The following is a 14,573-nucleotide window of genomic DNA, read 5'->3' on the forward strand; positions in this document are numbered from 1 at the left end:
ATGTAAATTCAAATCTCTTCCTATCAGTGTGACATGGAGCAAGTTGCTTCACCTCTCTGTGCTTCAGTTTCCACAGGTGTAAAATGCAGACACTAAGAATTTATTGTATTATTCGCCCTGACTGGTTTGGCTCAGTGGATAGAGCACCGGCCTGCGGACTCAAGGGTCCCAGGTTCGATTCCGGTCAAGGGCATGTACATTGGTTGTGGGCACATCCTCCGTGGGGGGTGTGCAAGAGGCAGCTGATCGATGTTTCTCTCTCATCGATGTTTCTAACTCTATCCCTCTCCTTTCCTCTCTGTAAAAATTCAATAAAATATATTTTAAAAAAAGAATTTATTGTGAGGATTAAATGAGGGACTAAAGTAGAGCAGTAGCTGCCCCTAGAAAGAGCTCAAAATGTTAAGTGTTATTATTTCACAGTTTGGGGGAAATTTAAAGATAATTGTCATCATCTTCCCTAATTTTTATACCCCTTTCATTAAACAGTGCTGTTCACACAACACAAAAGAACTAATCAGACCTTCCTTGCCCAGTGATGCTCCCATTTATAACCCCACACCCTCCCCTACTTGGAAAGCATGAGCAGTTGTTTTTTCCAACAAAGCAAATGTCAAAGCCCCAGCTTGTTTCTGTTTAGCCTCCTCAGTTTTAACATCCCTTCTCTCCTAGGGCCTCATTCTGTGCTTATGTGCTGAGGCCCAGAGAAGCTAAGTAGCTGGTTCAAAGTTTCAAAATAAGCAAGCAGCTGTACTATCACTGGAATCTGCACAAGTCTTGCACACTCCTAATTCCTGGTGCTCTCCATTCAGACCTCCCTCTCATGACTTTCCCTCTTGCCCATGACACTCACCATTTTTGTCAGGAGTGAGGAAGGTATAGAAAGCCGGTGGGTTCAAGGACTCCACAAACTTGGACTCCACCATTGACTCAGACAGTAGCTCCAGTTCCTCAGGGAGAATGAGCAGGCTGACTGCCTCAGGGAGGGTGCTAGAAGGCAGCAAGACTGGCAGGTTTGGGGGGCTGCCTTCTGGCATAGGCTTGGAGCTGTTGGGTAGACCCATTGTTGGTACTCCTGACACAGATGGTCCCAGAATTTCCCCTGTGCTTTGGGGCCCTGACAGCAGGTCATGCTGATGCAAGAGCCTTCCAGGGGGCAGCAGAGAGGGCAGTGTGGGGTGAAAGGGAGTAGGGATGGGTTCTCCAAGGACAGGGGTTGTTGTGTTACTGCTGGGGCTTGTGGGATTTGAGATTGTACTTGGGACTGTGCTTAGGCTCCGAGGAGGTGGGGGCCTGGGTCTGACAGGTCTGGAGGGTAATGGGGTTTTGGGTTTATTGGGGATTGGTGTCCTAGGTTTAGAAAGCAATAAGCTTGGGGAAGTTTGATGAGGTGGGACACTAGGTTTAAGAGGTGATGGGACTTTAGGTGTCTTGGGTAAGAGGATCCCAGGCCTAGGGTATGACAGGTTGCTTAGGGTCTTGGGAACAGGAACCTTTGGTCTGGTGTGTGGTGGGTATTTGGGGATCTGAAGTGTGGAGACACCAGGCCTGGGCCGTGGCAGATTTTTGGGTGACTGTGATGTGAGTACCTTAGGCTGGGGGTGTGAAGTGGCATCCAGTTTAGGTTGTGATGGAGCACCGGGTTTGGAATGCAATGAAGTGACATGTTTCATAGTGCCAACTTTGGACTGGAATGGGGTTCCAGGATTCATAGGTGGAACTTGTGTCTCAGAAATTATGGGTAATAGGGTCCCAGGATTCTGGTGAGGTGGAATGCTGGGCTTCATAAGCACAAAGGCACCAGAATTTGAGGGCACAAGGGCAGCAGGTTTTGTCCTGAGAGTTGGCTGAGCCAAGGTGCCAGAATTGTGTTGTGCTGGAATTTTGGGCCTTGGGTGTGCTGGGGTGGATACGGAACTAAGGCTCTGACCCAGGGGCTCCAAATCCCTGGAACTGCCCATCTTCTTTGTAGAGGCAGTAGTTGAGGATAAGTAAAATTTTGAGTTCACAAGCCTTGATTTGGGAGAGATCTTGGGCACCAAGGTTGGCCGGGCTGTGCCTGCCCCTAGGCCATGCCTGCTGGTGGAAGAGGGCATGATGGTTCCTGGCCCAGTTGTGGTGGAAGTCTGTCTTCTGGCCTTCTCACTGGCCTCCTTGGGCTGCACCATGACCAGTGAAGTCAGAGGTGTGACAAAGTTGTATTCAAGGGACAGGTTGAGGACTTTGGCAGCCAACAAGTGGCGAGTGGTGGTGTCACGGGCTCGGAAGCGTGCCTCCAGCAGTTCTCCAATGGTGACATAGGCCCAGAGGCGGCGGATGAAATGGGCTACATTGGGGGCTGGTTCACCTGGGCAACCAAAGGCCTTCTGGCTGCTGTTGGTGGCCACCTCACTGTGGCGGGCCACGAGAAGCTGACCTTTGGGGCCACGGGCTGCCAGGTGGATGCCCAGTTCCTGCTCACCTGGCTGCACCAGGCCTGCCACCACCAGCTCTGAGCCACCAAAGTAGTTGGGGAAAAGAGCCCAAGGGGAGGCCCCAACCAAGCCGCCCAGGTAGTCCAGACGCACATCTGCCAGCAGAGGCATGGAGATCTCCTCATAGAGGCCCTGCAGCTGTAGGGCTGCATCAGTGTCTTCGTATATGCGTCGGGCTGCTCCTCGATTCTCCAGGGACAGGCGACGTAGCAGTGGGAAGTCAGCATCATCCCCAAAGGCCAAGCTGAAAAGGGCCACTCTGTTGTCCAGTGCCTGACGGACATTGGAGAGGATCACACTGGGAGTCGTCACGCCAGCGGTGGGCTCCCCGTCTGTCAGGAAGATGATGAGAGGGATCCTCCCCACACTGGAGCCCCTCCCAGGCTCCTGGTTGCTATGGTTCAGCACTGAAGCAGCTGCCAGCAGAGCTGTGTTGATGTCGGTCCCTAATTGGGGAGCAGACTGTGAGACCATCTTTTCTAGTTACTTCTACCCCTATTGCAGACACACTAGACACCTCACCAATCTCCCAGTCATATCACCTGATCTTTGCTCAAACTCTTTCTACTGTTTATCCTTCCCGAGTCCCCACCTCCGCACAGGCTTCCTGAGAGCGGACAGTGGGGCCCACATGTCCTTGGCTTTTCTCACTCCCTATCTCAGACTGTGCTTTGCCTGTTTCTAGGAGGGAATGTTTCATTCTCTAGTCAGATTGGCAGCTCCTCAAGGACAGTACCCCACACTTCCAGGGCAAGAAAGGGCCGAATTGACAGGAAGCGATGGTGGGTGGGGAGACTTCAGTAATTGTTTGAGAAACAATTGATCAAAAGCCAGAATCAGGGCAGCAACTTACTCAAAGGCTTGGAAATAAATATCTAGATTATTGATTAAAAAAAAAGTCTTAGCAAATTCTTCTATGTGCTTTAAAGAACAGGAAACTTAGATCCAAAGGGGGAATATGCCCTAAAACAAATGGCGAATCAGCTGTGCTATTTCCACTAGGAAAAGAAACCCAGAGGCACTTATTTGTGTAAAATGTAATCATGATATTCCGGGCACTGTGAGAGGTGAGGTGGATGGGGGAATGAAGGGAGCATTTTAAGAATTTCCCACATCACCACAGCCTGTCCATTTGGGTGGGTAGGTCTAATACTTACAACCATCAGCTTCCATGTGGCCCAGGTAGTCCTTGGCACTGTGTACATTCTGGATGGTGGCCTGGATGGAGCCTCCAGCTTTCCAGACACTAACCGTGTCAGAAAAGGAGATGATGTTGAAGTAGTCGTTGGCCCGCAGGTCACCAAGAATCACATTCATGGCCTTTTTAGTCTGTGGGATATGGACAAAGTGAAGGAGATGGACCAAGACTTGAGGTCTTGCTCAAGTTTGAAAGGCTCTTTGTGTACAGGGTACTAAGATCTAGGACTCTCTGATCCCAACATCCTGTGGGTATAGGATTCTCAGGTCAAAATGCTCTATAGGCTCTATGGCCCAAAGCCCAGAACGACACTAACCAATGGCAACTTCTAGCCATGTGGAATCTTTAAAAATGTAAATGTAAGTTAGTTAAAACCAAAGAAAAATTTTATAATTGTTAGCTTTTTTTCACTTGCAGTAGCCATATTTCAAGTGGCCAGTGGTTACTGTACTGGAAACTTCAGAATTTTAAAATAATTCCATCATCAAAAGGTTCTATTGGACAGTGGTGGTCTGGAAGGTTCAAGCTCTATGCTTCCAGAGACTTAGGATTCATGTGTTCTATGGATGCTGGACCCCATGACCCAGAATTCAATGATTCCAGGGCCCTAAAGTTTAAGAGCTTTGTGATTCCAGGTCTTTATAGCTGTCTTTCAATGACCTTGCATGCTTGGTTCTGTTTCATCTAATCTGTTCTTCTACCTCACCCTCTGTTTCTTCCAGTCTGGTCTTTTCACCAGCCCCCAGATAACCCAAATTCTATTTTGTCTCCACAACTGTTGCTCTTGTTGTGTCCTTTAGACAGCAGACCTTCCCACTTCCCCTTTACTTATTCATATTTTCACTGTTCCTTCAGTTGCTCCTTCTCTGGGCAGCCCTTCTTTGAATGCTTATTCTGACCCATGCCATTCACACCCAGACATTCTTTTTCCCAGGCTGTTTACTGACTGTTTTATGTGGAATATTTTCATTCTCCATCCAGATATTGAGCCCTTTGAGAACAAGGCTTAGAATACTTCTTCCTCCTGGCTCCCTTCTCATGACACTACTTAGCACAGGGCTAGGCCCATAGGAACTGGGAACTGTGTTTCTAACTGGCTCTGAAGTCTAGAGGGGGTTCAGTAAATAGGGCATGTGGGTTCTAGTATTAGGTACCATTTATAGGATACTTCTATGTTCAAGGGACTGTGAAAAATGCTTTAGGTGCATCAGCTCATTTAATCCTCACAGCAACACAATGAAGAAGATACTAATATTATCCTCATTTTACAGGTGATGACACTGAGGCTCAGTAAACAGGGTAAATAGGTTCAAGTCTATAGGAAGTTCAGTCAATAGGGCATGTGGGTTCTTATGATGCTGGACAGTGGCAGTGAGCCACAGTTCCCAGTCAGCAACACAATCATGAGGGTAAGCAACAGACACTCTACAGTATTTTTTTGGATATTGTGTGTTGTGCTTTCACATCCCATCGTGTCACAAAAGGTCAGTCTATGTCATCTGTTTCTGGTGAGAAGAAGATGAGGAAGGCAATTACTCTTGAGACGAAACTCAAGATAATTGCCCAGTTGTAGGCTCATGTAAGCCTTTGAGCCCATTTAAGGCAGGCTATGATTTTTGGTAGGTTAGTTGTATTAAATGCATTTTGACATGATATTTTCAACTTATGATGGGTTTATTGGGTACATAACCCCATCATGGGTCGGGGAGCATCTGTACCTTGTAACAGAGTAGTCCCAGTTATTCCCTCCTGTCTCTTATAACACTGCTGTCATTAATTTCACTTATCAGTAGGCTATATTCACTGAATACATTATTGCTATTATTATTTTGAACAACCTGTTTTCTGTTAAATTAATTAAAAAATAAAATATTTTATGTTGCCTTTATTTATTCCTTCTCTAACACTCTTCCTTTTTTAATGTAGATCCAAGTGTCTGAGATATACTATTTTCCTTCTCTCTGAAGAATTTCTTTAAAATTTACCTGTTTGAGGCAGGTCTACTAGCAATAGTTCCCTCAACTTTTGCCTGGTTGATAAAGTATTTCTTTCACTTTGGATGGACAATGATGCTGTACACAGAATTCTAGGCTAGGGTTGTCCTCCCCCCCCCCTTTTAACACTTTAAACATTTTACTCCACTTTTTTTTTTTTTTGCTTACGTGGTTTCTCAAGAGAAATCTGATGTAATTCTTATCCTTGTTCCTCCATAAGTAAAGTGTTATTTCCTATGAGCTTTTTAAAGGATTTTCTTTTTGTCTTTGATTTTCTGAAGTTTGAATAGGATGTGCCTATCTGTGGATTATTTGGTATTTCCTGTTTAGAGTTCTTTGACCTTCCTGGACCTATGATTTGATGGTTGGCATTTATTTTGGAAAATTTATATCTATTCATTCCTTCAACTATTTCTTCTGTTACTGTCTCTCTTTCTTCTCCTTCTGTTATTCTCATTACAACATATGTTACACTTTTGTAATTGGATGCAGTTACTGGATATTCTGTAAGGTTTATTTTATTTTATTTTTTGCTTTTCAGGTTGGGAAGTTCCTAGTAACATATCTTCAAGCTCATCGATTCCATGTTCAGGCTCCTAATGAGCCCATCAAAGATATTCTTCATTCCTGTTACTGTATTTTATATGTCTAGCATTTTCTTTTAATTTTCTTAGGGTATCTATATTTGTTTACATTGCCCATTTGTCCTTGCATGTTGTCCACTTTCTCCATTAGAGCCCTTAGCATATTGGTTAGTTATTTAAAATTCTCACTCTGATCATTCCAACACACCAGTCTGGTTCTGATGTTGATTTATCTCTTCAGACTGTGTATTTTCTTTTAACATGTCTTCTAAATTTTTGTTGAAAGCCAGAGATGGTGTATCAGGTGAAAGGTGCTGAGGTAAATAGGAGTTTAATGTCAGGTTTTCTGTTTACCTGGCTAGAAGTGAAATTGTGTTTGCCGCTTGCTGCAATTGAGGTGTCAGAGGCTAACATTTCTTTTAGGGTCCTTGTTTTTATCTCCTCTGTTTGTCTTGTGTATCCCTAGAGAGCCTTTCCTAAATTGTGTGTAGGCTTCCAGTTCTTTCAGCTGACACCTCCTATTGCTCTACAAAAGACATGTTGATATAGTGGCAATGTGTTGGGAAAGGGGAAGCATTGCATAGTTCTATCATTATGACTCACTCTTCTAGGGCAACTGTGCCCCTGGTATATGACCGTCACAAGTTCTCCTCAGCTTAGGAGAAATAGGAAGGCTAGAAAGGTTTGGAGTTAGCTATATCCTTTCCTCTATAACGAAGGCTAAAGGGAGACAATTTTCAATATCTACCTACCCCAAGTTTGGCTACACTTTGGTAAAACAAAAGTCAGTTAGCCTTAGGTCCCATGGACTCTGTGGTTCAGAACTTCAAGGAATAAAGGCTATACTGTCCCAGAATACTTGAAACTTATAACTCTAGACACCCTGAGTACCATAGCTACAAATACTGCTCCCAGAACATTAAGGATTCAGGCTCTAAAGTCAAAATCTTTTTGGCTGACAGCTCTGTTTCAAGGGTGTTTGGGAGAAGGGATACAAGATTTAAGTCTAGATGGAACAGGACTCCATGGTTTCTATGCACGACAATGCTAGCACACTGCATTTTTCTGGCTTTGAAGTAAAAATAATTTAAAAGCCTGTGGCCTTGGAAATGTTCAGAGTCTAAAATGTCTAAGGTTTTATTTATGTTTTGACTCACGTGTTTGATACCAGAGCACTGTAGCTCAGAGACCCTAAAATTCTGGGACCTTCTGAGCCCAGGAGTTTTGTGGTGCAGGGTCTCAATGGTTCAGGCCCCACAGTCCAATGTTTCAATGTTCCTCATATTCTGTGGCTCTGGGTCTACAGGGCTCCTGATATGTAAGGTACCAGGACCCTAGAGTGGGGCCAGGCCTGTAAGACCAAAGCTGATGGGATGAGAGTCTCTGGCCCCAGCGACCCAGTGTTGCAGCTCTGTCTGCTTGCTGAGACTTAACAAGAAGAGGTCTGAGAGGTCACCAGGCTGCTTATTACCTGCTTCATCTTGGTACCAAACATGGAGCCGCTCACATCAATAACGAACACCACATTTTTCTCAACCGGCGGAAGGCCTCTGGGGGCAAAGTAGTGAATAAAATAGCCGTCGTAAACCTGGACAAAAGGGATGAAAGCACAAGAACAGGGAAAGCTGGTTTAAATCAGGTCCCCTCTTAGCCTCCTACATACCAGCCCCCTCCCTGCCTGGGCCTTATCACTGTTTCTAGTTAAAGAGGCATGTGTGCCTCTTTCTTCCATGTCCCTCTCCTCCACCAGAAGCGTGTCTCTTCTGTTCAGACTGTCAGTCTAGGACCTGCCCCAGAGCTGTGGAGGCTGGCTGGGGGCCCAGGGCTCCAAGGAGCAGGCTCTCTGTAAAATGTGAGTTCCTGTCCATGAGAGCTGGGCTTGCACAGTCTTGAGGGCCCCTAGGGACATTTTGCCTGGGCTCCAGGAACTGTAACTATTGTTTTAACCTCCCTCTATAGAGTGAGCCTGGGGCCCAGCTCCATGGCTGCCAGGGGCTGGGAGTATGCAGGGCCTCCCTCTCCTCCTTCAACCTCCTTTCTGCTGTTGCTGGGCAGAGCAGGGAGGGGAGGAGGGAGCAGAGGCTGAGTGAGCTGTTTGTTCAGAGGGGATTGGTTAGCCCAGGTGCAGATGCCTGAGGCTGTGGGGGCTGTGATTGGCTGCCGCCCCCTCCCCCTACTCCAAATCTCCCTGTGCAGAGCCTGGGGGCTGGGACAGCTGAGGGAAGGAGAGGGGGGAGCTGGGAGGGCCCCCTGACCAGTGTCAGCTCAGCTCAGAGAAGTATGGGCTTGCTGAGGGTCTGAGCTGCCCAGCAGCCTGAAGCTGGCTGTGCCCTGGGATAGACAGCTACTTCTCCTCACTGCCATGCAGGCACCCTCTGATCACAGGGCTGGGGACACTATGTCCTCTTCTCTCAGGGGATCTCAGAAGACATGGGAGGACATCTGGGCCTTCCCCGCCACCCTAGCCTTTGAGTTCATTCCCAAGTACACGTGCAGGCTCTGTGTCCACTTTTCCCGGCACCGTACAGCAGTCCTCAGAGGCCTGGGTCCACCCCCCGCAACTGCCCAAGCCAAGAGCAGAGGCCAGCAGCCCTCCTCTGTTCCTCCCCTACCTGGCTAAGCCAGGGCTTCTGGAGAAATCACACACCCATCCCTCCATGGTCCCAGGCTCACAGGTGGCCCCACACCTCACATCCTATAAACCAGAGGCACAACGCAGGTCACCAACCTCTCACTCACCTCAGCTGGCATGCCATCCACTCTCAGGACATGTCTCCCTCCCTTCCTCATGAAGGAAGTTCAGGACGCCAGGCCATGTCCCTTGGACTGCCCACCTACCCTTGCTCAGGGTCCACATCCCCATACACCCCTTCTCTCTACTGAAAGACAAAAGAGTCCCACCCTGGACCCCATGGACTCCCAGCCTCTAGCACCTGCTCCACCGGTCAGGCCCCTGCACTCCAGCCCAACCCACATATTCTACAAGGTCTTCTTTAGAATAAAAATTTTTATCTGTTTTCCATCCAGTAAAACAAACTCTGTTGATCCCAATCCCCACCCAACTGCCAGCCAGCATCTCCCCCTGTAGCATGCCATGGAAATGATATGGACACGCATAAGGGTCTTCTCATCTCCATCTCACTCCTCCACCGACCACAGACTGGGCCTCACCTCCACCACACAGTGACCTTTCCTCACTAAAGGCAACAATGACCAGCTGGTTTCCAAGCTCAGGGAGTATATTTCAATGTCCATCCAACTGCACCTCCCTGATGAGTTTCACAATGGATTATTTACTCTGATTTCTTCAAACACCTTTTACCCTGGGATCTGAGATGGCGAACTCGCCTTATCTTCCCACCATCGCTGGTATGTGTGCTTCAGTCCCTTTCTTGGGCTGTCTTCCCCCCCCCCCACCCCCTGTCTCTTAAGCAGCGCTTCCCAATATTTTTGAACCATGGCATGCCAGAAAATGATTATGTTTGTGTAGCACAATGGAGGGAAGTGGTGGGAATTTACAGCTCTGAGCAGATTGTTGGCAGCTGGTGGGGCCGGACACCGGGAGGGTTGAGATCAATAGCCCCTTGCATGGGAATCTCAGCCTTAGCAACAGCCATCCTGGATCTGCCTTGGGGCCTGCACATTCTCCCTGGGTCATCTGGCTACCCTCTCGGTTTCGACTGCCCAGGCTCCACGGATGACTTCACGTGTCTTGCTCCAGTCCAATGTTTTCCAGTCTTCCCCCTCTGCAGCTGCACACCCACTCACTCTTGGACCTGCTCCCTTCGATGTCTGAAGATGCCTCCACTGGATTCTGCACAAACAGTAAATTCATTTTCTGCCTCCATCCTACCCCTGAGCACCTTTGTCATTTAAGGCACCGTCATCCACATGGTCACTCCAGATACAGACCCCAGGGTCACTCCTCAATCCTGTGTGCCCCTCCTTCCTGCACTCAACCAGCCACAAGCTCCTCCTGGTTTCTTCTGCTGGACATCTCAGGTCCCCCCCTCCTCTCCATCCCAAACTCACACGGCCCAAGCTCAGGTGTTTCTGTCATGTTTCCCTGCTTCTATTGTGGCCCCTTCCAACCATATATCTTTGCAGCTCCTGCTTGATCTGGCCTTTCTAACCAAAACCACCTAATGTCATTCCCTCTCTTGGCTCCCTCATCACCTCAAGACAAAGGGCATGCTCCTTTCCTGTCCCTAAAGCCTTTGAACCTTCGGTCTCACCTTTTGCCATTTCTTGTGCCTGAAATCTATGCTCTGGAAACCCCAACCCACTTGAAGTTCCCTACGCACCCATGGATAGTTCCAGCCCCCCTTCTTTGTTTCATGCAAAATCTGCCTCCCAACTTGGTGCACTTCTTTACATTCTTAAAGACCAAAGTTAGAAAAAAGTCCCAGGTTAGTCTGTACTTCCTCCAGAGAGCCACCTTCTCTCATCTCGATGGCTTCCATCATAACTTGTCATTGAGAGAGCACTTCTAATCTTGTATCAGTATTGGCTCTCTGTGTTTCACCCAGAGACAGTGAATAGGATCTGTATGTGATTCACCTCAGGTTTCCAACATCAGCCAGCAGTGGGCATGACCCATATCACCTTCCCAGGGTGTCCTGACTGAATGACTAAAGGGGGAGTTGCTGGCCTTTGAAATTGGGCATACGTGAGTGGGAAAGGGAGGTGAATTGAGGGTTCTTGGTGAGGGGATGCAGGAGTCAGGATACACAGTGGGTGGGAGTGTGGGTCATCTCATCGAATGGCCAATCCCACCTATTCTACCTGCATGTCTACTCCAGGCAATGGTGGAAAAGGTATAGAATGAAGAAGCAGATAAATACCTTTCCCCACACACCATGGAACAGCAGATCAAGGCCCCTGCTGCCACCTACTGGCAGGATACCCTCAGCTCCCATTCTGAGAGGGCAAATGGCTGTTATTCCCCCTGCACAGCAGGCTGGCTGTGCCACACCCCTGTGCCCCTGCACACACTGTCTCTCCTGTCTCTGCATGGACTTCCCATCACCCTACCGGCCCAGGTGGAGGCGGACTCTATTCGTTTTTGCCGTGCTAATTTAAGGCCAACCCCTTTAGGAAGGTTTTCTTAAAACCCTCCTCAATGGCATCTGCACATCACCCATTCCAGCTTTATACACACTAGGACGTGTGATGAATGTTAAGTCTCCATGTATGTGTGTCCCCTTCAAGTCTAGGACATTCTGGAGGGAGAGTAGGTTCTGTGTCCAAGGCGTCTCTGAGTTCTCAGAGGCAGTGGGGACAGCACTGGGCTAGAGTCGCTCTGCTTGGTGGAGTTGTGCCCACCTAGGAATTGATGAATAACTGAGTGCATGAGGAGAGGTGTAACCAACGGTATATTAGCCCGAGGAAGAGAGAGGAAGTGTGAGTGGGGTGTGTTCATCAGGGAGGTGGTGTTTCAGCGAGGTCTTTAAGGACAAGGAGGACACTGGCCAGAGAGGAGAGGCGGGAGGAGATATGCCCAGGGCAGCAGACAGTAGGAGCAAATGCTCCCACACAGATGAAAGGCGGGTTCAGTGCTTTGGGGGGAGAGGTGTGTGGTGTGGTGGGGAGGCAGCTGGAGGGTCAGTGTGCACTGGAGGCAGTGAGCGGTGTGACAGGAGAGGCAGGGGGACCAGACATCTGAGGCTGCTGTGCCGTCATTCTCACAAAGCCCGGGTCTTGGGTCAGGGCTCTCCCCGTCCAGTAGTGCAGGGGCCCTCTGCTTATTCTTAGGATTGTGGGAGCTCAGGAGTGAAGAGATCCCTGCTTAGGAATATGGCTCTGATGAGGCAAAAGGGATTCTTAAAACTTGGAGATGGCAAGAAAGTCCAAGAGAACATGGGAGCATCAGAGCTGCAGAGCGTGTGAGAGCCCTTGAGTGTGAGAGACCTATGCCTGGCCGATAGCTCACTTTCCAAAACACGGGTGAAGACTGGGCTATGGCCTGATCCTTTTAGAAAAGGATGCATTTGGAGCTGGATTTGATTTGCACAGTTCCAGGTCCCCAGTGCTGGGGGGAGCACATGTGCCTCCCCAGTTGTGCAATCACGTGTCACACACATCTTCTCGCTCTGTTTCGCTAGTCCTCACTGATCCCTGGGGAAAGGAAGTGAGCCAGGTTGTTGCCCCGACCTGTGTGACTCCAGAGCTCATGCTCGCTCCATCCCCCGGCCCCTCACCTGCACGTCGCCAATGATGTCCTCCATGACAACATCATACTGGACCACAAAGTCGGCCATGATGCCTGAGCTGGAGAAGGCAGCCTGGTCCTTCAGTGTTGGGCAGAAGGTGACTCGCACACAGGTCTCTCCCTTCTCAATTCTTGTGGATGGGGGCGGGCCAGCCTCACCTGTACGGGTGGGGAGGGGTGGGGTGGGATGGCTTGGAGGGCTCACTAGCAGGAAGCCAAGCAAGGGGACAGCAAAAGGAACAATACCTGGGGAGGGTGAAGAGTAAGCCCTGCGCCACCTGCTGCTCCTCCTGCCTGCAATGCCATTCCACCTGCCCAAATGCCACACTCCTTCCTCTGCAAATCCTAGAACCAGCTCTGCCTGCTCTGCCTCTGCCAGCAAGCCTACCCAGCCTGGCAGACCCAGCCCTCCCCTCAGCTCCCAGGCTCTGGGAGGCTGACCCTCATGCACACCTCTGCCCTCCATCCATAGGCCTAGTGTCATGTCCCCAGGTAGACCAGCCGCCTGGCTCTCCTGCCAGAGGCCATGTGTTGTGTGTTGTGGAGAGAGACAGACGCACAGACAGGGCCTGTGTTTCCTCCTGTGCCCCTTGCTGCTGTGGGAAATTGCAGTCCATCAGGGTTCTCCTCTGGGATAGAATTGCATGTGTTTTCTCCCCCCTCTGCCTTCTGCCGCTCAGAATCACGTGTGTGAATAGGCCGTTCGCGCCTCATGGAAACACAGAGGACTTTCTGGTCCCGGATGTTTGCTGAGCTGGCCATAAGATCAACTCCTCTGGAATTTCAGTCCAAGACAAATGTCCTTTTAGACATGTCTCTGTGCCTCTTTTCTCCAGAAAATGACAACTTGGGAATTCTGCCACCCGCTCCCCCTTTCTGCTACAGCTGTCAGGAAGTTTAGGGGCAAACTGAGGCCCCATACTCTCTGAGGCCCCCGCTTACATACATTCCCCTGGCTTCCTTCCTTTCAGAGGTCTTTGTTCTGTTTTTATCCCCACAGGACTGGCTCTACCCTCTGTTTTAACCTTTAAGGAGCAGGGGGAGGGAGCTGCCATTTTTAGCCTAGGGTGTAAGAGGGCAGGCTCCAAGGGCTCAGAGGCTGCCTGTGGGGCCCTGGAAAGTCCTTCCCGCTCTCTCAGCCTCAGTCTCCCCAGGATTGTAGCTCCTATTTCACAGACAGTGTTTGTGGGATTAAAAGAGACTTCATGTAAAGCACGTGAAGCCATCCTTGCATCTTAGTAATTGCTCAATCATTCTAAGGATTGCAGTTTTCCTCAAACCTTCCTCTGCAGCAGGGATTTGCAGGGAGGAGTCTTATCACTCTCGCCTGGGCCCCAGGTGGCATCCCCTCATTGTGCAGATGGAAAAGGGAAGCAGAGCACTTGAGGGATTTGCCTGCGCCCCCACCTTAGGGGAAGGTCAAAGCTGGGATTGGAGCCCATGTCTGTGTGTCCGTCTCTCCTTCTGTGTACCACACTGTCACTCTGGGTTATCAGGGTCAAACCAGGCAGGAGCTCCAAGCGAAAGAGCTTGGTGAGGGTGGCCACAGGCCATGGTGATTCCTCTGTGCCTGTCCACTCATCTCTCAGAGGAGGTGGGTGGGCCAGGTCAGTGGTTCTCTGACCTGGCCAGACTCCAAGTTCACCTGCCACCTGGTCAGAAACAGGTTCTTGGGCCCCTCCCCAACCTACTGAATCGGACTCCAGAGGGTGGGGTCCAAGTATCTGTACCCCTCACATGGGGGTTCTGATGTCGCCAGTCTGGCCCTCACACACCTCTAGATGAACTTACAGCAAGGCTGGCAGCCAGGACATCTCTGGCCCACAGCGCCTGAGTCCACATCCTCAAGGGCAGCCTGCAGTGTATGCTCTCCACCCACTGCCCTTCCATTCTCGGCTGTGATTCCACAGCAAAGCAAGATCTGGCCAGTGTGGCTTCCACAACATTTAGCATAATAAATAGGGAAAGTTTCACAGAGCAACCCATTCCATCATTCCCTCATTCACACTTATTCATGGGTTCATTCATGCCTTTACTTACATTGTACTCACCCACTCTTTCCTTTACTCACGCATTTCCTTTTTCACTCACAGTCACTCTCTGTGTCAATCA

At 49.3% G+C, this 14,573-nt stretch overlaps 1 protein-coding gene across 1 annotated transcript in view; it reads right to left on the bottom strand.

The window, feature by feature from the left end:
• Window positions 1-12,945, bottom strand: part of ITIH6 (inter-alpha-trypsin inhibitor heavy chain family member 6) — a 56,606-nt gene extending 43,661 nt beyond the window's left edge. The window contains exons 1-5 of the mRNA XM_023760000.1: window positions 12,915-12,945; window positions 12,451-12,620; window positions 7,722-7,838; window positions 3,632-3,803; window positions 854-2,920 (exon numbers count right to left, since the gene is read on the bottom strand). Of these exons, the coding sequence (XP_023615768.1) occupies window positions 854-2,920; window positions 3,632-3,803; window positions 7,722-7,838; window positions 12,451-12,620; window positions 12,915-12,945 (2,557 nt within the window). The remainder of the gene's footprint in view (window positions 1-853; window positions 2,921-3,631; window positions 3,804-7,721; window positions 7,839-12,450; window positions 12,621-12,914) is intronic.
• Between the last annotated feature and the right edge of the window lie 1,628 nt (window positions 12,946-14,573).

The sequence above is a fragment of the Myotis lucifugus genome, unplaced genomic scaffold (assembly GCF_000147115.1).
Source record: "Myotis lucifugus unplaced genomic scaffold, Myoluc2.0 scaffold_169, whole genome shotgun sequence".
NCBI lineage: Eukaryota > Metazoa > Chordata > Mammalia > Chiroptera > Vespertilionidae > Myotis > Myotis lucifugus.